Source organism: Alexandromys fortis, unplaced genomic scaffold, assembly GCF_014885135.2.
Source record: "Alexandromys fortis isolate MF-2015 unplaced genomic scaffold, M_Fortis_MF-2015_v1.1 scaffold_147, whole genome shotgun sequence".
Lineage (NCBI taxonomy): Eukaryota > Metazoa > Chordata > Mammalia > Rodentia > Cricetidae > Alexandromys > Alexandromys fortis.
Window position 1 is genome coordinate 3,395,892 of NW_026068029.1, and position 25,874 is coordinate 3,421,765.

Genomic DNA, 25,874 nt, shown 5'->3' on the forward strand with positions numbered 1-25,874 from the left:
ACTCGTCACGTCTAAAACTACTGAGATACACAGTCTTTGGGAGTCTCTGAGGCTGAGAAGGAAAAAAAAAACCCTCATCAAATTCAAATAAAGATAGCGACAAAATAGGCAGCCACCCGATCCCTGTCTGAGAGACTGATCAAGGAGAGAGAGGACTTGTTCATGGAGTCGTCCTGGCGATTAGAACGAAGTAGAGGTCAATTGAAAAGGCTTCTTAGAGAACAGAAACCTCAGGCTGAGTTTTCAATCAGTCTTAGCCATGGAGATGGTGATTAGTGGGCTGGAGGTGTGAGGACAGGAGAGCTGGGTGAGGCAGAAGATGGCTAGAAGGGTGCAAGGGAGTAGAAAGATAGAAAAGCCAAGCGATAATGTGGGGAAGGGAGCTATGGTTGGTCAATGGAAGGGATTAAGATGACGTGAGGAAGAGTCATTTTTGCAGGTCTTAGATTAATATGGTAGAGGCTAGAAGTTTGTGAGTTGACTGCTTAGGTGGCAACCAAATTCATACCACCAGCAGTGGGAAATCTAAAGGTCAAAAAACCAAGAAAACTGATCCCGGGTACCAATGATATGCACATTGCTTCCTTTTTGTCATTGACCATTGTCCCCTAGAGGTGAATGAGCTGAGGTCATTATCAGGATACCTTAGGTAAACATGGAATGTTGACCATAATTGTGCAACTTCAGCTTGGTTGTCAAAACTGAGCCAGCAATGGACTTGGCCCATCTACATGGTAGAGGCGAAGGGCATTATGGGAACTTCTTTTTGTACTGGTGACAATATTTCCTACTGAAAAGGATATCTAAATTTCTTTTTATTTTCTTAATCCTGTCTAAAATTCTGTCATTGTTTTTTTTTTTATTTCTCCCCACAGCTGGGCATCACACCAAAGTCTTGAAAAAGCTGCTAATAATATACAGATGTTTTGGCACATGCGAGAAGCAGTCATGCAATAATAAATGATTTATTTGAAAAACTAACCCAAATCTCTTTTTGACAGATAATGATTCCACATGAAAACCGAACCAGTGAGGCTATGTATAACAAAATGAACATCTCAGAACTCAGTGCAATGATTCCCCAGGTTGGTGAAAACTCTCTGAAAAAAAAAAAAAAACCAACTCTGTTGCCTGATACTTTACAAGAGATTATATTTCATCTGTGTATAAAAGTTAGCCTTGTAAATCTGAACTTTTACTATTTATCATTTTGATTATCTTTCTCTTTTACTATCACATAAAATATCCTTGTATGTACAGTGGGATTTCTTCAGTTGTATGCAGGGAATACTAAGAGCTTTCTCATAGTGGTTAAAATGGTAAAGCCATTTTGTTTTTTAAAAAAATTTATTTATTAAAAATTTCCACCTTCTCCCCTCCATTTACCTCCCACTCACCCCCTCCCTCCTCACCCCCTCCCTCTCCCTCTCCAGTCCTAAGAGAGAAGTCAGGGTTCCCTGCCCTGTGGGAAGTCCAAAGTCCTCCCCCCTCCATCCAGGTCTAGGAAGGTGAGCATCCAAACAGTCTAGGCTCCCACAAAGCCAGTTCATGCAGTAGAATCAAAACCCAGTGCCATTGTCCTTGGCTTCTCAGTCAGCCCTCATTGTCTGCCACATTCAGAGAGTTCGGTTTGATCACAGCTCCTTCGGTCCAGGTCCAGCTGGTAAGGCCATTTTCTTACAACACAGCCACGGGCACTCTTTGGTGCTGGTTCAGCTGTTTAGCATTGCATAGCCTTTATGTCTACATTTTACCCTCCTCGGGCTTTTTAGTTCATTTTAATGACACGGCCGCAAAGTGACCACCTGTAGCTCTTTCTCACTAGATCCAGGAGAAGGGGGAAGGACCCCCGGTTCCATCTGACTTGTTTATTTTTACCAAGGTAAACAGAAAAGCCCCCTTTTAGCATATTCCTAGATGGCTTGCTTTTAATTATCAGTAGAATTGGGTCACATGACCATCCCTGCTGTGGGGCAAGAGGTAGGGAAGTGGGAGCTAAGCAAGTAAGTCACTGGTTTTCAGGTTCACTAGTGGAGGCAGACGAAGGAGGAAGAGTCAGCAGATGGCCTTTAGTGATACAAAGCACAAAGCCGTTGTTTGTTTTAGAAACACGAAATGATGCTCTGTAGGATGGAGGTGAGCTATTCTGCTGCGTTTTCCCCCTCCTGGAATCAGGGAGGTTGCACAGATAAGAAGATCCAAGGTGTGCTAAGGCTTCTGCATCTGTATTTAGGGGAAGGAGAGGGGAAGGTGAGAGGTAGGGGGAGAAGCCTGAAGAAGGGAGTGCAGAGAAGTAGAGGAGTGACCCAAGCCCACAGAAGAGCAGGGCTTGGAAGGAGGTGGGACTGAGGGAATCAGATAGAGAGGAAACGGAGGGTGAGGAGGGCTGGGGCAGCTGAGGGAGTGCATCATATATTAAAGCACGAGAGTGTTTACTATCCAGAAGTCTGTGCTGCAGAACACAGGCTCCATTTGTGATGAAAGCCACAGGGCTAAGTGGCAATGATCTGACTTTGGCTTCTGGATAAGCAAATGATGCGCAGTTTTATCTTTAATGATTTGGATGGAGTGGATTATGCTCAGCCTACTCTATATGAAGGCCGTTTTCTCTTACTTGCTGCCTTACCATAGGTTTCGTTTGTTTTCTCTCTCCAGTTTGACTGGCTGGGCTATATCAAGAAGGTCATTGATACCAGACTCTACCCACACTTGAAAGACATCGGTCCCTCGGAGAATGTGGTGGTCCGCGTCCCACAATACTTTAAAGATTTATTTAGGATACTAGGTTCTGAGAGGAAGAAGTAAGAACTTTCATGTGCATTTTACTGTGGCCTTTGTTTTCTCTGTAAATTAGAAGGGCCTCCATTTTTCATGTGCTTGGAAAATTGCTTTTAAAGAAAGTTACAGCTAAAACAGTGAGGGAAAATTGCAGTGCCCTTTTTGCTGAGTTGGCCTACATCATTGTCCGGGGTAATTCGCTTGCTGAGATGACAACAAATACCCAATGTTTTATGCCCCTTATTTACCCCCATTTTTTTTATTTCTCCATGCTATTTCCTCAGAGAACCTAGATTGTTTATTAGTTTTAAGAACTAGTTAGTAATGATGTTATTTCCTGAGATTTCTACATAAACACTTTCCCCCCCAGTTCATTTTTGGTCTTTTGCAGCATTTTTTTTTCCTTTCTGGTCTATTTTTTTTTCAGTCAGCAAGTTGTTTACTGGCAACAGACCAAATTACCCGTGTTGAAAAGACAAGACTGCTTTGAGAGCTGTAGGAAAATTAAATGGATAAAACAACTTTAGAAAAGATGACGTGTTTCTTCTTTGAAAGAATGTTTAGGGTTTGGAGCTTTGCTAGCGTAGGACTACAGTGAAAAAAAAAAGTCCTAAAAATGCTCATGTGTTTTATGTTCATTAAGCCACTTATATTTGATACAGAAAATGAAAGGTGAACAAATTTATAAAAACAATCCACTAAAGCTAATTGCTGTGCTGTGGTAAAAACAAAAATATGTTATTATTCAGGTTCTGTCCTGATTTCCAGGCATAAGTTTCTTTTCAAAGGCACCTAATGAAGCCCTAGTAATAAAATATAGCATCTAATTTCCACTTCTACCAAAGAGAAACATCTAGATTGCCACAAAAAGCTGCAGCTGTTTAAGGTCTCTTCCATGTTCATTGACAACATATAGAAAAAAAAAAACCCATAGAAGAAACAACAAATTCACCTCGAGAGAAGTAGTGATCCTTTAGAAATTTGCTAAGTGAAAATAGAATTTGACAGTGGGTAAGCGTATATGATGCTAAGCTATTTATTACTGCACACGACGGGTGACACTTGCCACATCTCCGTAGGCCCGTGTTGAAAATACAGACACCAAATTCCACCTCCTCTACAGAGTGTGGCGTAGTAGGTCTGCAGGGGTCAGGAATCTTTATTTTCTTTTCTTTCATAAAATATTGATTTATTTTTGTAGTATGATTGTTTTATCGGCATGTATATATAAATGTGTACCATGTGGGTACCTGGTACCTATGGGTATTAGAGGTGGGCATTGGATCTCCATGGAATTAGATTCATAGACAGTTGTGAACTGACACATGGGTACTGGGAACCAAACTTGGACCCTCTGCAAAAGCAACTAGTGCTTTTGACCACTGAGCCATCTCTCTAGCCACAGGAATCTGGATTTTAAACAGGCATCCCAGGATAGTTTCCTGATTCTCTTTTTTGGGATTGTGGGAAACAGGGAGGAATTACTATATTATAAAGCTACTTTGTAAACATTTTCTAGCTCTAAAATAGATGTTAAGGATCCCTTATCCAAAGAACTTGGGCCCAGAAGTGGTCATATACTTAATGAGCTATCTTGAGAATGGGATCCAAGTCTGAATTATAGAATTCATTCTATTTTATGTATAACATACGCATGTAGACTTGTAATAATTTTATGCAGTATTTGTAGTATGTGCAGATTTTGACTGAGACTCTTCACAGGAGTGTAGGTGTGGACTTTGCTATGTATGCTGCAAAATCGCTGCTTAAAACGTTGTCGAGTTTGGAGCATTTTGGGTTTCAGGTTCCTTGGCTGGGGTTGCTGAGCCTGTACTAGGAAATGAAACCCAAGTACTCTTCTTTCTCCACCTGCCATTGAGTCACTGAGCACTTTCTAGATTCGCGTGCCGATTTCCACCAAAAGGATGTGCTTGCCAGGCACACTGTTCCGCAGTTAGGGAGTCCGTTTCTTCTGGTGACTGTGAACTCCATTCACAAAGAGTAGGGACTTTCGGAAATCGTCTTACTTTGATTTTTCCCAATGCTTAATTTATAACCAGAGCCAACTCTGGTGGTGATTATGTTTTATCGCTGTGGGACTTCTTAACAGGCAGTAGGAAGGGCTGGAGGGAGATTTTCACCTAGTTCATCCTACTTCGATAACTTACCCAAATGTGAACACAACCAACAGCTCTAAAAGAGCATCCCGACAAAAGGCTCCCGCAGACATCATGTCTAGTACGATCTCACTGAAACGTCAGTGTAAAACCCAGATGCTTCAAACAGTTTCTCAACAATCAAGTCATCAAAAAAAAAAAAAAAAAAAAAAAAGGGAGTTCCATGCACACTTGTGAGATTTGTAAGCTGCTCCATTTGTCTTGAAAAGACTGACGGCGCTTTCATTTCTCAGGAAACTTTCACATTGCCGATCAGTCTTTTACATTTTTTTTTGTATCTGTCTTCTTTCTTGCCTCTGTTGCCATTTTATCTTTGTCTCTCTTCCTCCTCCTCTTCTTTCCTTCGGTCTACTTCCATTCTTATCCTTTGTTTCCTAGGTCCTTGTGTGGTGCTTAGCCAAAATAATAATAATAATAATAATAATAATAATAATAATGCTACTGGACTATATTCCCTGCTGGTCACATTTGGTCCTCACTTGGGTAATCTGAAATGTCTCGTTGAGGAAAGGTTCTCTCCTGTCTCCATCGTTACTGTACGCGCCAGGTGCTGTCGAGAGTGTCTATAAGCTCTCATTGCCCCCTGTTCTTGCATATATGACAGGGTCATTCTCTTTTGTGGCTTGCCCTTCCTCTTTAATTGCAGTACTCTTTCCATTCAGCTGGTGCTGAAGAAAGAGGGTAGGTGGAGGATTGTATAGGTGTTTGTGGAAAGGTCTTCAGGTGGGATAAGTCAGTCCTACTAACATCCATAAGACACAACTCAGTCTTGAGACACATCTAACTGCAGGAGTGCCTGAAAAATGGAGTCTATCTGCGTATCGGGAGGAGAAAGAGTGAGATTTTCTCCAGATACACCTTTATCAAAGAGTTTATGGCATTTTCTTGAAATGACTGCTTATTTTTACAGCTCCCTCCCTATCTTGCCACAGCACAGTGTACATGGGAAAGGAGACATTTTGTGAAATGGATTTGTAGCTGTGAAGTCCAGCATAGTGCCTCTCACATAGCAGGCACGTCTTTAAAGTCTCTAGACATTAACCATCTGCTTTACCACTGCCATGTGGGACCTGGGATCAGAACTCCAAAGAATAAGAACTAGTTCTCCAGGTAGGGAAATGAGGAAAAGGGCCATGTTGAACATCTGGGGTGGTGGAACTGATGTGAATACAGATGTTGCCTTCAAAGTTAGAGGCTAGACGCTGACAGGCTCTTTAGGGTTCAGGATGGATAGAGAAGGCGTTAGCTTATTGCTTGCAACCTCTTCCCACCTGCCCTTCTCTTTTGGTGTTTCTGTACTGCCGCCATTCTGAGAATTTGTTGTTGGAAACCATATACAGGTCATTCTGACACTGACTAACATCAAGATTAATAATAAAAGTTCTGTAAGTGGCCTCTATTTTACACAGGAGGCGATTTGTCCAGTTACTCACAATTAGAAAGTAGAGATGATATTCTGAATTGGTTCACAATTGTTTGCATATTCCATCTCTTAGTTCCACACACGTTCCTGTATGGAAAACAGGTACTTTTAAAACTTCTTGAAAGGCTTTAGAGATATATGTTCATTATTCCACACCCAAAATGATTGGTACCAGATGTGGATTAGAGCTTGTTTTTTTTTTTCCCTGAATTTGGAGTATTTGCATATACATGATAAGATGGGATCTCAGTTTATAGACAAAACCCAGCATTTGTGTCTCTGCACATCCAAACTTAGAAGGAAGCTCATTTCATAGCATAGATTTGGTGTACCTGCATTTTGTGCCTTGTCACATAATGGCACACAGAAAATTTCACTTGTGGTCTTGTGTTAATTTGCAAAAAGTTTCAGATTTGGGGGCACTTCGGATTTTTTGTATTTGTAGGTCAGAGTTGTCCAACCTGCAGTAACACATCTCTGATTAGTTAGTTTTGGGAATTCTCCTGTTATTTTTAATGTTCCAAAGGTACCTTTGGTTGATATCAATTGCTCAATTTTTGATGCTGCTTCACCCCTTAGATCAAGCCTACTGCTCACTTGATAGGATGTGGATGTTCCTTCTAAATGATCGGGTGTGATGACAGTAATGCAGGAATAGTTTATCGTACTTCATTCAGATTGAATGCAATGTCTTTCAAGTGCTTAGAAAGAATTCAAGCACTGAACTACATCTCCTATCACTGACTCTTGGTAGATAGTATATAAAAAATACTGTAGCAATGCGACACCCATCGAGGTGGTGATACAGAGACTACATTGGCTCTTGTAGTTCGAGGGAGCAAATGATTGGGGTGTGATATTGGAGGCATAAGCTAGAGGTTGCCATAGGAAAAAGAGGTGATGGTCCAAGTGCAGAAAAAGTGGGTAGGTAAGGGGCTGCATCCTTCGAGTTACTTCCAGCTCTTCCTGACTCCATGTTCAGTGATGATATACCTAATGTTTAAATAAACTGTGATAAGAATTCTATACACAGTCAATATTAATAAATTATGCAATTTTTTCTTGGAAGGCTGTTGGTAAATATTACCAGCATGTCACTAGGCAAAGGACATTGTAGACTCCTCCCTCTAATAAGTCCCCTCAATAGTCTACTGTATCTTTCCTAACTGATTCCCTAATTTTGAAGCTGCCCTAGAATTGCTCCAAATTAAATAATTTGATCTGAGGAACAGGAGACTGTGAATGAGAGTTCTGCCTTGATAATCTCATCTAGATCCAATGAAATTTCGAAGACCCCATAACCAGATGCCAATTTAACAGCTTAAACATATAAACCAAGAGGGATGCGATTCAGTCCATAGTGATATTTCAAACAAAGAAAATATATACAGACGTGGTTACAGAGATACAGAGATATACAATGGTTATATACAGAGATGATGGGGAAAATGAAAGCCAAATGAGATATAAAATGCCAATCTTATTAACATCAAGAAGCTACTATCATCCCGAGGACTATGAGACAATGAGAAGAGTAGTGTTCCCTTAGACTAGATCTGACGCCTTATAAATTGGAGTGCTGTGAGATTGCCCTACAGTGGTTACTATGAAAGGAGATCAGTGATGGAACTGGAGACAATAAGAAGACACAGCTAAGAGATATGATTTGAATGAGTATGAGAGAGGGAGGGGTGAGATGGTGACAGAGAGGGAACAGAGGGAACAGTGAGAGAGAGGAAGAGGAGAGAGGGAGAGAGAGGGAGAGAAAAGGAGGGAGAGAGAGGGAGAGAGGGGGGGGGAGGGAGGGAGGGAGAGAGAGAGAGAGAGAGAGAGAGAGAGAGAGAGAGAGAGAAGCACAAATGAGAACACAAAGAAGGTTGGTAATAGAGAACATCCCTTTTATCCTTGGGAATTTTGCTCAGCTTTTGTGATTTTTCTTGTCTTCAGTTTTATTTCATATAAATCAAGCAGAATGTCCAATTAGATGATTCTTCTTAGACAGAAGTTCCTAGAGGCTCACTCAAAAAGTGTCCAGTTATGTGGACCTCTTATTATGCTCATCTCTTCTGAAGATCACCTAGCATATGGCTCTTCAAAGTGTGGTCCACAGATCATGCAGAATCTCAGTCTTTGCCCTCAATGGATTAAATCAGAAGCTGTAATCAGTTAAGATCTCCAGAGATACACACATTCAAATATGGACATTAAAATTTAAGGATTATCCTAGGGTTTAGGAAATCCTAGTTGAGCTATGTATGCAGACCATTTAGAAGATAGGATTTTCTTAGACTATCAGTTCTCAACCATGACATAAATCAGAATTGGTTATGTAGGACTTATTAAAATACACATATCTGGGGCCCTATTGCTATAGTTATTAATGCAGTGGTAGATGTAGGGTAGGGATCAGGGTTTTTATACCTAGTTTTCCAGTGATGTATACTATGTTGGTCTAAGGGCTAATTGAGAACTACTGCCCCAGGTATTTGTCTGGACAGTCTAAAGGATTTTAGAAGACCTCATTGACTCACTTTTCTGGCTCACTTCAAATAGTAGGCATTGGGGGAAAGAATAAATGCAAATGCAAATGGGAAGATTGGGCACTTGTTTGAAAGTCTCTTGACTTTCAACCTTTGCTTTCTCCATTTATAAATGGGGACAATAATTGCCACCCCACAGCACCGTTCCAACTACCACAGAAGGTATCTTATCTCTGAAATGTAATATAAATGTATGCTCCTGAAACTTCAGAACATGGGGGAGGGTAGCAAAAACTTCTTAAATAGCAAATCTTCTGAGTCAGAGGCTTTGGAGAAGAATTCCATATTGCCGTTCTAGTGGCAGGTCCTTTGCTGGGATGATTTTCTTTCTATTATGTATTAATATTTGGGGAAATTACTGTATTGCAGAAAATGCTTTTTGGACCAAAAAGAAGGAAAATATGGCTTATTTTCAATGACGGTTTGTTTTTGATATGTCTGTTTATTAGGTGCTAGTGATTTAGTCATTATGGTCATCTCTGTTCCTGGCGTGGTGATATGATCACTCCTAAGCTAGACCCCGTAGTGCTCTGTCAGCAGTTTTATAAGACATTGGAACAACTCCTCAGCAGCTTTGTCTCCCTGGGTGAGCTTCTCAGTCAGCATGCCATCTTTTACTTCTTGGAGAACTTGTTGTGCTATTGTCTTCGTAAGGTCTTGGCCAGAAAGGCCTCGCTGTTCTTTTTCTGATCTGCATAGATTTCTGCAAAACACCTTTGGTGAAGTGTTCTCAGTCAGATTTCCGTTACTGATCAGGAGACTGGCATTGAATTAGCAGCATTTGTATAGCACTATGTGGTGTACGGGAAAGCACACAGGCCTTAGACGTACCTGGCTCTGGGCTAGCCTCCATGGCTTATTACAGTGGCCTGTACATAGGCCTTGGTGGGGGCAGGACTTAAAGATACCATTTGTGTTAGGTCTTACTCTAGAGCTGGTAATTTACCTGACCTGGGGTGGCCTGAGCATCTTCACTTATCCAAACTCTCCAGCTGAGTCTACTTGTTTGAAAGCCACCGGCTGTGCGATGAAGAGTTCACTAAATGATTCTAAGCTTCAATTATCTCTGTATTCAACCAAAAGCTTCAGTATCTCAGAGTCCAAGTTTTTTCTCACCTCTTCATCTCTTCAGCACCTAGGACAATCGGTACATACCTGGGTGCCCAGGATATGGTGAGTCCATGAAAGAAGGATCTTTTACATGTTACAGTGTGTCTATACAATTAAGTAAAAAGATACTAATCAGCTGGAATATTTCATTCGCCACTGTATCAGTTCCTTTCTACATTAGTAGGACCAAATGCTCCTTAAAAAAAGAGGGGAGAAGGATTTATTTCCTCTCCCAGTGTGTAAGTACAGTTGATCAGAGTGGAGAAGGCATCATGGGGACTAGTGCTTGGGGCAGTTGGTCACATTGCATCTCAAGCCAGGGAGCAGAGAGAAGTGAATGCTGTGCTCAGCTGGCTTTCTTCTTTTTATTGGAGCTGGCACTCCTGCCCACAGAATGGTGCCACCCACATTCAGGGTGCGTCTTCTGACCTCTTTTAGCTCCATCTAGATATTCTCTCGCAGGCTTGCCCAGAGGCTTCTTTCTCAAGTGGTTCTAGTTCCTGTCAAGTTGACAGTAGTAAGCATCGTACTGACTGTAGGTGCTGAGTCAACTGTAAAGGCTTGGTGAGAATTTCTCGGCTTGTTCAGGAGTAGGGATCTGTAGGCAAAAAGGAAAGGCCTAAAGATGGTGTGTTTCTTTTAGGGACCGAAGTAGAACATGGCTGAGGGCAAGACTTAAGTTATTTGGATGGTGGACTCTGAGATGCGCCAACACCCTATGCTAGCATGTACTCTTTACTGGGTTCAAGAAGAAAATTTCACATTGTCTGTATTTTCATTTTATAAATTAAAAAATAATTAGGATTAATAGAGTTCCACTATATTGATGACCACAGACTCACAGTTTGGGGGACACAGTGTTTACTATTTGTAGTAGGGAGGCCATTAGTTTGTTTCCCAGCCGCCTTGGCAGCTCAGACCCGAAATAATCACACAGAAGCCATATTATTTAAATCACTGCTTGGTCCATTAGCTCTAGCTTCTTATTGCCTAACTCTTACATCTTAGTTTAACCCATCTCCATTAATCTGTGCATCACCACAAAGTCGTGGCCTACCAGCAAAGTTTCAGCACCTCTGTCTCTGGCAGCAGCTCTGAGGCTTCTCTTTGACTCTGCCTTCCTTCTCTTAGAATTCAGTTTCGTTTTCCCTGCCTAGCTCTGTTCTACTCTATCAGGCCAAACCAGTTTCTTTATTAACCAATGCTATTCATAGTACACAGAAGGGAATCCCACATTAACTATTGTTAGTTTGTTTTCATTCATACACTGAAAATAATTCTGAAATATCATAGTTATAGGTATATGAATTTTATTACTTAGTTTAATCATCATACAAAAAGTGGCTTAAAATTCTTTTTGTCTTATTTTTTCTTTATTCTTCTCTCATATGGTACATCCTGACTGTTGTCTCCCTTCCTTCCCTTTCTTCCTCACTCTCCCCTCCCTCTCCTCCTTTCCCTCTCTCCCCTCCTCCCAGTACTTCCCCACCTCCCTTCTCTCCCTGATCCACTGCTCCTCCTTTTTCCTTCAGAAATGAGTATGCCTCCCAGTGATATCAACAGAACATGACATAACAAGATGCAATAAGACTCGCATAAACCTTCATATCAAGGCTGGACACAGCAACCCAGTAGGAGAATAAGGGTCCTGTGAGCAGACAAAAAAGTCCAAGACAGTCCCTCTCCTACTATTGGAATAAACGAAAAACTGCAAGCTAAAAACCACAGCATGTATGCAGAGGGCCTAGCAGAGACCCATGCATGCTCCATAACTGCAGCCCCAGTCTCCATGAGTCCCCGTGAACCCTACTTAGTTGAATGTGTGGGCGTGTTCTCCTGGTGTTCTAGACTTCTGTGGCTCCTACAAGTCTTCATTGCCCTCTTCTGTGGGATTTCCCGACCTTCACCTAATGTTTGGCTGTGCATTGCTGCATCTGATCCCATCAGCTGCTCGAAGAAGCCTCTCTGATGATTGGGCTAGGTTCCAAGCTATGAGTATAGCAAAACATCATTGGGAAACATTTCATGGACTGTTTTGTCAGTTATGTTTGGTTTTATCCTAGTCTCTGAACCTTCCAGCTTCTGGTTCCTGGCCATCCAAGAAGTGTTAGGCATGGGCTCTCTCTTGTAGCGTGGGCCTCAAGTTATATCAATTATTGCTTGGCTACTCTCACAAATTCTGAGCCACCATTTCCTTAGTGTATCTTAAAGTTGGGACAGGTGGTGAGCTGAACGTTTTTGTGGCTGGGTTGAAGTCCCAGTTCCATATCCTCCATTCCTAGGAGACCTCTCTAGGATCACCCTCATAGGTTACAGGAGGTTTCCACTACCCCTCAATGCTACCCATTCTAGTCATCTCTCCCCATACACTCTTCCTCCACTCCTCCTGACCACACTTGATCTCTCCTTTACAGAGACAGGAGTTGAAGCAATTATTAGTAATGGAAGTACAAATTAGTAACGAGAAAATGGCAAAATGTCCCCTTTTTCTATACTAGTATGCCATTTTAATTATCAGGAGGGTGGTGGCTAAAGCAGATCTGACAAGAGTATGCCAAAACTTTCTGAAGTAGCCAAGAAGATTATTTGAAACACATATTTACATACCTGGTCATACTAATATAATTTTATGTGGATAATTTGTCTTAATGTACACATGCCATGTTGTTTGAAAACTTAATTCATGGCCTTAAACATTTTATCTTTCAAATTTTCACTTCTATATTAAAAATAATTCTTTGAGGGATTGGAGAGATGACTCAGTGGTTGAGCACTGCCGTTCTTGCCGACTTGGGTCGGTTATCAGCACCTACAAGGTTACTCACAACCATCAGTTGGTTTCCAGTTCCAGGGGATCATAACTCTGGCTTCTGCAGACACTGCACATATGTGGTGTGTACTTATACACATGCACACAAAACACTTATGCACATAAAATAAAAACACACAAATCTTCAAGCATGAAGGCACATGCTTGTAATCCAGGCACACTTATGAGATAGAGGCATAAAGATCATAAACTCTAGGTCATCCTGGACTACATAGGGAAAAACTGTCTCGAAAATGTTCCTGGTATATTCTGTATGTCTATATAAATTAAAACGAATGTTTCTGTACTTGTATATATTCAAAAAATATTTTGCTCATTGGAGAACATATCTCCTGTGGCAGTTTCACGCAAATAACCATGTGAATTGTTCTCGATGGGTGGGTTAGTATCATCATGTCTCACTGCTGTTCACATTTCTTCATGAACCAGGAGTCATCTTAGGAACGTGTGTCATTAGTCACCATGGTAATGACAGCTAAGAGGGGCTGGGCCATTAAATATCCATCATCACGGATGAGTTAGAAATGAGCTCAGACCGCACATCTCTCTGAGGTCAGAGATTCTTTTCCTTATAGAACAGGCAACACTTCATATAGAACAGAATTTTGAAAATATGTATCAGAGCTTTACAGAACCATATGAGATTCTTTATATGTTTTGAGGTCAACAAGACTTAGGAGTTCACTCTGTTAATGACTGTGTTATTTTAACCTCACAATTACCCTGTGAAGTAGGGAACATCCTCATCATTTCATGAGAAAAGATAATCAACAAGGCTTAGTTGATTTGCCTGGGCTCACATTATTTAGCGCTTATAGAAACAAAGTAAAAATTTAGATGATTGCTATTAATGAATATTTTGATTTTAGTTTCCAAAAGGCCAATAACATGCAGGCATTGGACCAGTTCACTAGTAAGTTGAAGGTATTCCCATTTGCAGATCCAGGAAACTAGGGGAAGGCCTATGCCTTGTGGCCAGAATCTTCAAGCCGATTTTGGTGTTACTCATTGACCTGGTAGTATCCTTGCCAACAGCTCCCCAAAGGTGTTTTTCAGGGAATCAGATGTGACCGATAATGTAATAAATATTCATTTCTCTCCTTTACCAGAACCATTGCCAACTATTTGGTGTGGAGAATGGTTTATTCCAGAATTCCAAACCTCAGCAGGCGCTTTCAGTATAGATGGCTGGAATTCTCAAGGGTGAGTTAATGGATATCAAAACGTTTCATACATGCTAGAACAGTCCCAATGTTAACCATTCCAGTAAAAAAAAAATCTTGAAGGATGGGATTTAGTGAGCTCGCAGTCTAAACTCTCCTTTAAACTTTTTCATGCTAGTTCATTTCATTCAGGTATACCTATATCCTGTTAAAAGTACCTCAGACTCTCCATTGGGCTGTATAATAATATTTAGAGTGATACTTTGGGCCATGAAATCTTGTTCAAACATCCCTCTTTAACAGCTCATTTCTGCTTTTTTTTTTTTTAGTGCTTTTAACTGAAATTAATGGTTTTGATGTTTCTTAATGATACATCACTTTCAAAGTAGTTCAAATTTCATTACCTTTTTACTGGTAAACACTTGTGATAATTGTGTATATTTGTGGGGTTCAGTGTGATGTTTTGATCTACAAATGCATTATAGAAAAATTCAATCAAGATAATGAACGTATACATCATTTCAGCAACATATCATCACTTCTGTGCTGAGAACATCAAAGCTCTATTTTATCAAAATTGAAATACATAATTATCATTAACTGTGATCACTTTACACAGTATGACAAATGCTGCATAATCTCAAGTATATATGGAATATGAAATAGTCGCTCAAAAAGCAGTGAGTAGGAAGGCGGTTACTAGAAGTTAGAGGAGAGAGGCTGGGCAAGAGATGTGCATCAAAGGATGTACAAATTCAATTAGGCTGGATGGATACAGTCTGATGAGCTTTACTGTAACTATGGTTTTCAAGGTTTCTCCGTGTTCTAATTATATGCAGAGAGAATGATCCAGCTTCATTTTCGCTTGGTATTAGAATCACATCTTTAATTTTCCTTAGATATTCAATCTTAAATCTATCCTAATTCTGCTTGACCCATTTCAACGTCTTCCCATGATATCCTCAAGTGCCGGAATCCATTTTCTTTCCCCCACTTACCTGGCCCTTGAGTCTTTGTTTCTCACCTACCTCGTTGCCTCCCAACTTGCACAGACAGATATTACTTTCATCTGCATTTCTGAGGCTTGTGACTAATTCTGCTTCGGCTTAGAAGACTTAAGGGTTTTGTGGCTGTGACTGGAACAGCATGGGATAAAACCGGACTCTCTGATCATGGCGAACAATGAGGACTGATGAGAAGCCAAGGTCAATGGCAAGGGGTTTTGATCCTACTTCATGTTCTGGCTTGGTGGGAGCCTAGCCAGTTTGGATGTTAACCTTCCTAGACATGGAGGGAGGGGGGAGGACCTTGGACTTTCCACAGGACAGGGAACCATGACTGCTCTTTGGATAGGAAAGGAAGGGGGAGAGAAGTGGGGGGAGGGGGAGAAGAGAGGGGGGAGGGGGAGAAAAGTGGGGGAGGGGGAGGGAAATGGGAGGCTGGGAGGAGGCGGAAACTTTTTTTTCTTATTCTCAATAAAAAAAAGTATTTTATTTTCTATCAATTTAAGGCAAAGTGAATGTCAAATCGTATAAGCTCTTATTTAATTTAACATACATTTGAATTCTTAGAGAAACTGACAAATATAGAAATTTATAGTGGACCATTATACCTAGAGAGTGATATGGTTATTTGGGGCAAGTTTTGGCGCTTTATAGTCAACTAGAATATAAAAAAGTTACTTTATCTCAGAGGCTGGATAAACATGAAGCAATTACTTATATTTAGGCCATATCAAATAGTTAAGATAGAAAACAAGTAGGTATTTTTGCTGTGTGTGTATTTTTAACTCATATGGATCACATAAAAGATGGTACCCAGCTGCTCTCCACCCCCACTGTGAAGAGAATGAGAGAGCAAGGTGTAAGAAGTGGTGTGTGAAAATTTGAGGTTAGGTATAAGGGGATGTTTTTTGAACATGAAGTGCTAAATATAATATTGAATTGCCGAAGGAGGTTGTAGGATTGCTTTCTCTGGAGGTTTTAAAAATAGCTTCATCCCTTACCTCTGAGAAGGGTCGTGTTCCCAGAAAGCAAAGGAAGGAGAGATGAATTTAAGCTTTAATCCCTTTTGCCCTGTTCTAACAACCTGGCTCTAAAATTGTGCATGGGGTATTCCAGGCACCTATTCTCAGGGCCTCCCTCCCTCGCTGTCTGCCTACACACTCCAGCCTCCAGGGAAAACTGACATGGTATTTATTTCTGTGCTTTCGTCCCCAAGAGTAAACCTTGGCACTTTCAAATCCTGCTTCAGAAGTCCCTTATTGTTTATGAAAGTTTTCTCAAAATGGCATAACTTGGCAGATGGGAAAAGTATTTACATCTGTATTTTACTCTGCGATGATACCGTGTAAGTGGGCTCCCCAGGTTGTTCATGGTGAGATGTGGTCTGCTGGCCCACTAACAAGAACTTTGATTACCTACATACAGTTCTAAACCTTCCCTGGCAGAACTGCAGTCCTCAATAGATACTAAGTACTGTCCGGGCCCTGGAACTGCATCCCTTTCTGTCCTTGCTTGCTGCAGAAAAGCTATGCTATTGCCCATATGTCTTGCTTAATGAAGAAAATTAGAATAAAGGTGAAATGCGTTTTTTTTCCCACCGTCAACATAGTTTCATTTAGTTTTAGCTAGAAATTAAGGACAAACATACGTTTTATTTTTCTCCATCTGATTTCACCTTGACCTTCCTTATCTGGCACGAGACGGGTGGGAAGTCCTTTTGTAGACTGCTTTCTTCAGATAGGTTGACTCCCCCCCCCCAGCAAACTATTATTTAAACAAAGCTCAAATTGTATTGGTTATTCTTCACAGGTAATCCAGGGGACGACGACTCTGCTGCCTCAGTGGGACAAATGTGTCAACTTTATTGAAAGTGCCCTCCCTTATGTTGTGGGCAAAATGTTTGTGAACGTTCACTTCCAGGAAGATAAGAAGGAGATGGTAAGTGGAGCTTCCTGGATGCTCAAAACAAACCAACAGAACGCTGCTCATCTAGGCAGATCTGATAGACGTGATGACCCACAGTCTATGGTCCGTCTTCCAGGATCTAGAGAGCCACAGGCCTTCTCTTCTGCTTCTTTGCATTTTTCTTTCTTTTTTATTATTTATTTATTTATTTATTCATTCATTCATTTATCTGTTTATTTTTTATTTTTAAAAGAAAACAATCTTTTTTATTTTACATACCAATCCCAGTTCCCACTCTCTCCCCTCCTTCCCTTCTCTCCACATAATCCCGCCCATCCCCCATCCACTCCTCAGAGAGGGTAAGGCACATTGCTTTGGGGAAGGTCCAAACCCCTCCCTACTACATCTAGGCAAGGTATGGGCAAGGTATCCATCCAAAGAGAATGGGTTCCAAAAAAGCCAGCACAAGCTGTAGGGATGAAACCTGATGCCACTGCCAGTGACCCCTCAGTCTGCCTCAGCCATACAACTGTCACCCATATTCAGAGGGACTAGTTTGGTCCTATGCCGGTTCTTTCCCAGTCTGGCTGGAGTTGGTGAGCTCCCTAATGGAGCTCAGGTAGACTGTTTCAGTGGGTGTCCCCATCATGGTCTTGACCTCTTTACTCATATTCCCACTCTTCAACTGGACTTTGGGAGCTCAGTCCAGTGCTCTGATGCCCCATTTGACCAGCACCCCCCCCATCTGTCACTGACAATTACTGTTATATTCTCTTTATTTAGGAGTTCCATTTTTTTGATCCCACATATAAATCTTTTCTGTCCTTCTGTGTCTGACTTATTTCACTTAGCACAGTGCCCTCCAAGTTTATCTGTGTTATTGGAAAAGAGGATTTCTTGGTTTCATGGTTAAGGAATACACAGACACACATATTTTCTACCTATCTGCTCACTGAGGACAATCTAGGGTGATTTTACGTCTCAGTTATTAGGAAAAAGGCTACAATAAGCATGGGATTGAAGACATTGCTTTTATTTCCTTTGGAAATATAGCCAGTAGGAGAATGGTTGGATCATTATGGTAGTCTTGTTTGGAATTTTCCGAAGCTCTTTGTAGGCTTACTTTGATGGCAGTACCAGTTCTTATCTCAAGCAGCAGTGTACCAGGTGCCTTTATTTTTTGTACGCGTGCCTCTTTCAACTCTCACAGCAGTTCCCTCTTAACAGGCACGAAGTGTGACTTCACTGTGGTTTTGATTTTGATTTCTCTGGTTAGTGACATGTAGTACATTTTTATATACCTCTTGGGTATTTACATATCTTTGGAAAACGTTTATCCAGCTCTTTTGTTCATTTTTAGTTAGGTCATTATTATTGCTACCTTTGCTATTAAGAGTGTATTTTTGAGTTATAAGTTCGAATTTAGCCACTTTTGTTTGGATTTTCTTTGTATGAATTACATTTTACCAATGACAGTAAGCAAAATATTAGTATGTAGTTCACAGATAAAATGCTATATTGTCAATCAGGTATAACATATAAGTTATATAGGATACAGATAGTTTAGAACCATTTAGTTTAAAGTAAACACGTAAAAGCCCTGGTTTTCAAATGGTTAATGTTATATAGTGATAATAATACCAAATGGTGGGTGTTATGTATCTTATACTAGAGTTTACTTTTAACTACCGCTAAACGAAATACATTCTCCTTTGTTAATTTGTTTTTACTATTTTGGGGGGATTTTATGTCTAGTTTGAGACCCTATGTTTTAAATAAATAGGCCTCTTCCAAATAGATTCTTCCAAATAGATTCTTCCAAATAGATTCAAGAAATGAATGCTTTGTTTTTAAAGTGTTCATTCCTTAAATGTTTTCATTTGCTCTTTGGCCAGAGTAAACAAATGGAAACCTTATCAAACAATCACAATGATAACACTAAAGTACCCAAAGAATCTATAGAGCGGGAGAGGTTTGACAGGCATATTTTAACTAATATAAAAATAGTAAATTTATTTTTCTCCATTTTGGTGGAAATGCCCTCTTTACATGTCTCAGGGTAAAGCATTCTAAAATAAGTTGATTTTGGCACTTTATCCATTTATTTTGATGTACACGAGGGTAGTATGTTAATCATGCAGGTATTCATGTCTTTTTCATAAAATTATTTGCCTCCATATGCCCAAACTATTTGCCTCAGGGGATACTTAAGTTGGGAACTTAGAAGAAAAATCTGGCTTTTTATAGCCTTGTTTCAGGGATTCCATCCAAGAACCACCTGGAACACTAATGCACTTGTTAAAAAAAATCTGTATTATTAGCTGTAGGCAAAAGAGAGAGAGAGAGAGAGAGAGAGAGAGAGAGAGAGAGAGAGAGAGAGAGAGAAATAAAAAAAAAAACTAAGCAAGAAAAACAGAAAAAGCCACATTGGGGCTGATTCTAGAAAGTCTGATTTAGACCAAAAAAACCTGCCATTGTTTATTTACCAAGAAGTGTTTGTTAAAGCAAATGATATCAGAAGGCAAAAGCTTCAGGTACTTCTCAAGCCGTAGCCTGTGTACAAATCATATGGCCTTGTAAACACGCAGAATCCCATTGCAAGATGACAAAGTCACTGCATTTTAGCAAAGGTTCTCTCTAACGTGGTTAAGTCTAGGGCCCCAATTTCTAGCACGTTCCCAGTTCATGCTGCTGCCGTTCCAGGTACCACACTTTGAGTGGCAAGTCTCTCACCTCACTCACTAGAAAATAATTATCACGCAGAACAGAAGCCCCAGTGATTGGCTGGAGCAGGTCAGGCCAGGTCGGTTGACTTGGACAGCAACACTCTGTTTGCTCAAATGATAATAGTCTGGAATAATGCTTCCGTTTTCAGTGCCTGAAAATCTCAGTGATTGAGATCGCTTCAAATCATGAGGGCTTCTGGACTTGTGTCCTGATCCACTCCCTAAACTATTTAATTTGCCCTTAAAACTGGTATTTCTTTTTCTGGGTGACACCTGTTCTTTAATGTATCTTGAGCTTCTCCACGGCAGGGTTGGCCTAATGGCATCTGGTTGAGAGCCTCTGATATTCCTTTTATCTATGGTGGCCGTGAGGGAGCAGGTGATTCATTTCAAGATTTCCTTTGCAGAAGAAACGTGACTTCCTACTCATCCCCCTCTGCTGCCTTAGTTGTCTGCCTCTTCCAACCCCCTGATCTACTAGTGTTGTCTTTTCTTCCTCCGGGGGGTGGCTATGGTGGATAATTACATATTCCTGTTTCCTTCTGATTTTCAAAGTACAAGTATACCTGGGTACATGCAGGCACACCAATGCCAGCCCCTGTTCCTTCACTCACAGAACTCCCGGGGATTTTAGCCAATTTAATTAGCGATGGGACAAACAGGGTAGAGAAAAAGAGAGTCTTTCAACGCAGAGCCATCTAAAGAGGTGAGATTGAATAAGCTCCCGCTGTTCCGAGAATGGAACAGAGCTCTTCGCTGCAAGCCTTGCTTGTATTCTATGTGAGGGACTGGTCAGCAGAGTGAGGGAAAGGGGATGCAGCCCACATTTGTTGTCTTTGTGGGCTGAAGTAGCACTGTCCAAGAGAGCTGGGATATAAGCCACGTGGATATGTTTAAATGTTCTAGGGGTTGGGTTAAAAATGTAATGGGTTGGTGAGATGGCCCAGTGGATAAAGTTCTTCTGGGCAAGCCTTAAGATCCAAGTTCGGTAAAACATCAGCGTACCAGAAACAGGTGAAATTCCTGTTAGCTGTTTGCCTTCACCTAATCTCTATAAAAGACTGTCATTTCAGTGTGCACATAGAGGCAGGCAGAGCTGACGTCAGGTATTTTTCTTTGCAGGGTTCTGCTTTACTTTTCTGAGAAAGGGTCCCTCACTGTATGTAGAGCCTCGTTGATTTGGAAAAACTCCCTGACTAGCGAGCCATACCTACCCAGGGCTGGAAGTTTAGGCACACACAGACACACCCAGCTTCTTGAGTGGGCTTTGAGAATGTGAACTCGGGTCCCCATACTTGCATAATGGACACTTTAACAACTGTACTGCCCCCTCCCCCAGTCTGTAATTCCTACCTTAATGCACAGGGAGATTTCTTAGATTCATGTTCACAGAGGTCAGATGAAGATCTGTAGGAAAGGAAGGAGAGGAAATGATTATCATGAGGTCTGATGTGATAGTCACGATATAATTAAATCTAGGGATGAAGATTGTAGTAGCAGCTTTAACTGGGGTTTAGCTATGTGTCCAGTACTTTTCTGAGCACATTTCAGATGTGTAATCATTTATATTGACCTTGTGATTGCTATTAGTACTTCCACTTTCCAGATTGACAAAACTGAGGCTTGGAGAGTATTCATAAATTCTTTGAGGTCATATAGCATGAAAATTGCTTAGGTTAGATCTAAGTCCAGTGAGTCTGGCTGAAGCCCATGTTCTATTGTGAATTAGTTTTATGTTGACTCTAATAAATTTCTGAAGCAATTGGCTTATAAAAGATAAGGGTTATCAAAGGAACTTGCTCATGGTTGTGAGGCTTCCAGTCTATGATCAGGTGGCCCTGTTGCTTTTTGACCTGTGACAATACAGCCTATCATTGCAGATGTATGTGGTACAACACTTACCTCATGTACAGGGAGTTAAATGAAGGAAACGAGGGTACTGGGACCCAATGATTGAAATATCTCTGACTAGATCCCATACCTCAAAGGTACTACCATGTTTGGATAGCACCATCTTGAAAGTCAACCTTAGCCACACAGAGCTTTGGGGGCCTCTTAATAGCCAGAGTAGATAGAACACATTCCTAGGTTCTTTCCAAAAAACATCTGGGCTCATCACCAATTTTATCATCAAAATGAGGAACTTGGAAACTTCCCAGTGGCTTTTTCTGTAATTAATTCAAACTTGTTAGGAGCCTAGAAAAAGAAAAAGGCACCCACTTCCTATTTCTTAGCTTTTCATAGATGGGAAACAGAGGAGGTTTTGTTTCTAGAATTTCAGCATCTTAAAGAAAAAGGCAGTGAAACTTAATTCAAATCCAACCAGTTGTATTCCATTCTTGGGTTCATATGATTCTCCAAAGAAACAGTCAAACAGCAAGGAACAAGAGGGCCATCAGAGCTTTGACGTAAAACACCACTCTAGGCATGTCTTTGGCTCAGTCTCCATTTCAAGCTCAATTTCCAACATTTTCTACATACAGAGTTTTAAACAGAGATCTCTGATATCTGTTACCAGAGACCACTGTTTGGAATGGCGACCCAAGACTGTACTTTTCAAAGTTTGTTTTTTAAATAAATGTTTACCATTCTCTAGTTACTAAGCAGAGATGTGGACATATATATTAAAGAACAGGATGATTATTGTGTTGAATTTTCTTAAATTTTTTTTTACTTTGACTGTAGTTTCTAGAAAATTCATTAAAGTTGGAATTTCCATTTGATTGAACTGTGTTTTGCTGTTGTTTTTTTTAAAAATCATATCTTGCTTTCTTTCTTTGTACATACTGTGTACGCAAGCAACTTATCTTTATTTATGTATCTCAGCTCTACCATTAGGAGTTTTTGCTGTCTCTTCACATTTTCTTTTTTTCTTTGTTTTTCATTGATTTTATTGAGCTATACATTTTTCTCTGCTTTCCCTTCCTTTCCCCTCCCCTTCTACCTCCTCCCATAGTACCCATGCTCCCAATTACTCAGGAGATCTTGTCTTTTTCTACTTCCCATGTAGATTAGATCTATGTATGTCTCTCTTAGGGTTCTCATTGTTGTCTAGGTTCTCTGGGATTGTGAATTGTATGCTTGCTTTCTTTGTTTTATGTCTGAAAGCCACTATAAGTGAGTACATATGATATTTGTCTTTCTGGGTTTGGGTTACCTCATTTAATATGATGTTTTCTAGACCCATCCATCTGCCTGCAAAATTTAAGATCTCTCTCTCTCTCTCTCTCTCTCTCTCTCTCTCTCTCTCTCTCTTGCTGTGTAGTAATCCATTGTGTGAATGTACCACATTATCCTTCTTTGGTCAAAAGACATTTAGGTTGCTTCCAGATTCTGGCTATAACAAACAATGCTGCTATAGACATAGTTAAACACATGTCCTTGTGGTACAATTGAACATCCTTTAGGTATATACCCAAAAGTGGTATGCTGGGTCTTGAGGAAGGTTGTTTTCTAATTATCTGAAAATCGCCATACTGATATACAAAGGGGCTGTACCAGTTTGCACTCCCACCAGCAATGCAGGAGTATTCCCTTTACCCCACATTCTCTCCAGCATAAGTTGTCATCAGTGTTTTTGATTTTGGCCATTCTTACAGGTGTAAGATGGAATCTCAGAGTTCTTTTAATTTGCATTTTTCTGATGACTAAGGATATTGAGCACTTCCTTGAGTGTCTTTCAGCCATTTTAGATCCCTCTGTTCAGAGTTCTCTGTTTAGGTCTGTACTCCATTTTTTATTGGATTATGTGATCTTTTGATGGCCAATTTATTGAGTTCTTTGTATATTTTAGAGATCAGTCCTCTGTCAGATGTGGGCTTGCTGAAATTTTTTTCCATTCTGTATGCTGCTGTTTTATTTTATTGCTTTATAGAAGTTTTTTTCAGTTTCAGGAAGTCCGATTTATGAATTGTTTCTCTCAGTATCTGTGCTACTGTTATATTTCAGAAGTGGTCTCCTGTGCCCATGAGTTCAAGGCTACTCCCCACTTTCTCTTCTATCAGGTTCAATTTAACTGGATTTATGTTGAAGTATTCAATCCATCTGGCCTTGAATTTTGTGCTTGGGGAAAGACATGGATCTATTTGCATTCTTCTACATGTTGACATCCAGCTATGCCAGTACCATTTGTTGAAGATTCTTTTTTCCCCCATTGTACAATTTTGGCTTCTTAATCAAAAGTCGGGTGTTCATAGGTATGTGGATTAATATCAAGGTCTTCAGTTCAATTCCATTGATCCATGTGTCTGTTTTTATGCCAATACCAAGCTATTTTTATTACTATAGCTCTATAGTAGAGCTTGAAGTCAGGAATGGTGATGCCTCCAGAAGTTCCTTTATTGTATAGGATTGTTTTGGATATGCTAGGTTTTTCCATATGAAGTTAAGTATTGTTCTTTTGAGGTCTGTGAAGAGTTGTGTTGGGATTTTTTAAATGGGAATTGCATGGAATCTTAGATTGCTTTTGATAAGATTGCCATTTTTACTATGTTGATCCTGCCTATCCAAGAACATGGGAGATTTTTCTGGTATCTTCTTCAATTTCTTTCTTCAATGACTTAAAGTTTTTGTTGAACAGGTCTTTCACTTCTTTGGTTAATGCTACTCCAAGATATTTTATATTATTTGTGGCTATTGTAAAGGGTGATATTTCTCTGTTTTCCTTCTTGGTCCACTTATCATTTATATATAGGAGAACTAGTGATTTTTTTGAGTTAATCTTGTATGCTGCCACATTCCTGAAGGTCTTTTTTTTATCAGCTGTAGGAGTTCCCTGGTAGAGCTTTTGGGGTCACTTATGTATACTATCATCATCTGCAAATATTGAAAGTTTGATTTTTCCTTTTCAATTTTTGTCCCCTTCATCTTCTTTTGTTGTTTTACTACTCTAACCAGAACTTCAAGTTCTACATTAAATAGATATGGAGAGAGTGGACAGATTTTTCTTGTTCCTGATTTTAGTGGAATGGCTTTGTGTTTTTTTTCCATTTAGTTTGATGTTGGCTGTTGGCTTGCTGTGTATTGCCTTTATTATGTTTAGGTATGTTCCTTGTAGCCGTGCTTTCTCCAAGACATTTATCATGAAGGGATGTTGGATTTTATAGAAGACTTTTTCAGCATCTAATGAGACAATCGTGTGGCTTTTTTTCTTTCAGTTTGTTTATATGGTAGTTTACATTGACCCATTTTCATATAGTGAACCATCCCTGCATCTGGGCGATGAAGCCTACTTGATCATGATGGATTTTTTTTTCTTTTTTGATGTGTCCTTGGATTTGGTTTGCCAGTATTTTATTGAGCATTTTTTTCTGTGTAAATGTTTGTGAGGGAGATTGATCTGTAATTCTCTTTCTTAGTTGCGTCTTTGTATGGTTTGGGTATTAGGGTGACTGTTGCCCCATAAAAATGAGTTCGGCAATGTTCCTTCTGTTTCTATTGTGTGGAACAATTTGAGGATTGTGTGGAACAATTTGAGGAGTGTTGATATTTGATCTTCTTTGAAACTCTGGTAGAATTCTGCGTTGAAACAATTTAACCCTGGGATTTTTTTTTTTTTTTGGTTGGGAGACTTTTGATGACTGCTTCTATGTCCTTAGGGGTTATAGGTGTTGTTTCATTGTATATCTGTCCTTGATTTAATTTTGGTATGTGGTACTTATCCAGAAAATTGTCCTTTTCTTTTACATTTTCTAATTTTATGGAGTACAGGTTTTTGAAGTATGACCTATTAATTCTCTGAGTTTCCGCAGTGTCTGTAGTTATATCCTCCTTTTCATTTCTGATTTTATTAATTTGAATATTCTCTCTCTGCTTTTTGGTTATTTTGAATAAGGGTTGGTCTACCTTGTTGATTTTCTCAAGGAATTAGCTCTTTGCTTCATTGATTCTTTGTATTGTTCTGTTTCTCTTTTATTGATTTTCGCCCTCAATTTAATTATTTCCTGATATCTACTCCTCCTGGGTCAGTTTGTGTCTTTTTATTCTACAGCTTTCAGGTGTGCTGTGAAGTCGCTAGTGTGAGCCTTCTCCACTTTCCTTATGTGGGCACTTAGTGCTATGAACTTTCCTCTTAGCACTGCTTTCACAGTGTCCCATAGGCTTGGGTACATTGTGCCTTCATTTTGGTTGAATTCTAGGAAGTCTTTAATTTCTTTCTTTATTTCTTCCTTGACCCGGAAGAAATTGATTCAGTTGAAGACTGTTCAGTTTCCATGAGT

General features: G+C 40.0%; 1 protein-coding gene across 1 annotated transcript in view; it reads left to right on the forward strand.

Annotated features, from left to right (window-relative positions):
* The window catches only part of Phex (phosphate regulating endopeptidase X-linked), a 200,527-nt gene that overhangs the window by 57,489 nt on the left and 117,164 nt on the right, over positions 1–25,874 (forward strand). The window contains exons 8-11 of the mRNA XM_050164389.1: positions 1,002–1,085; positions 2,656–2,801; positions 13,968–14,061; positions 16,835–16,963. Of these exons, the coding sequence (XP_050020346.1) occupies positions 1,002–1,085; positions 2,656–2,801; positions 13,968–14,061; positions 16,835–16,963 (453 nt within the window). The remainder of the gene's footprint in view (positions 1–1,001; positions 1,086–2,655; positions 2,802–13,967; positions 14,062–16,834; positions 16,964–25,874) is intronic.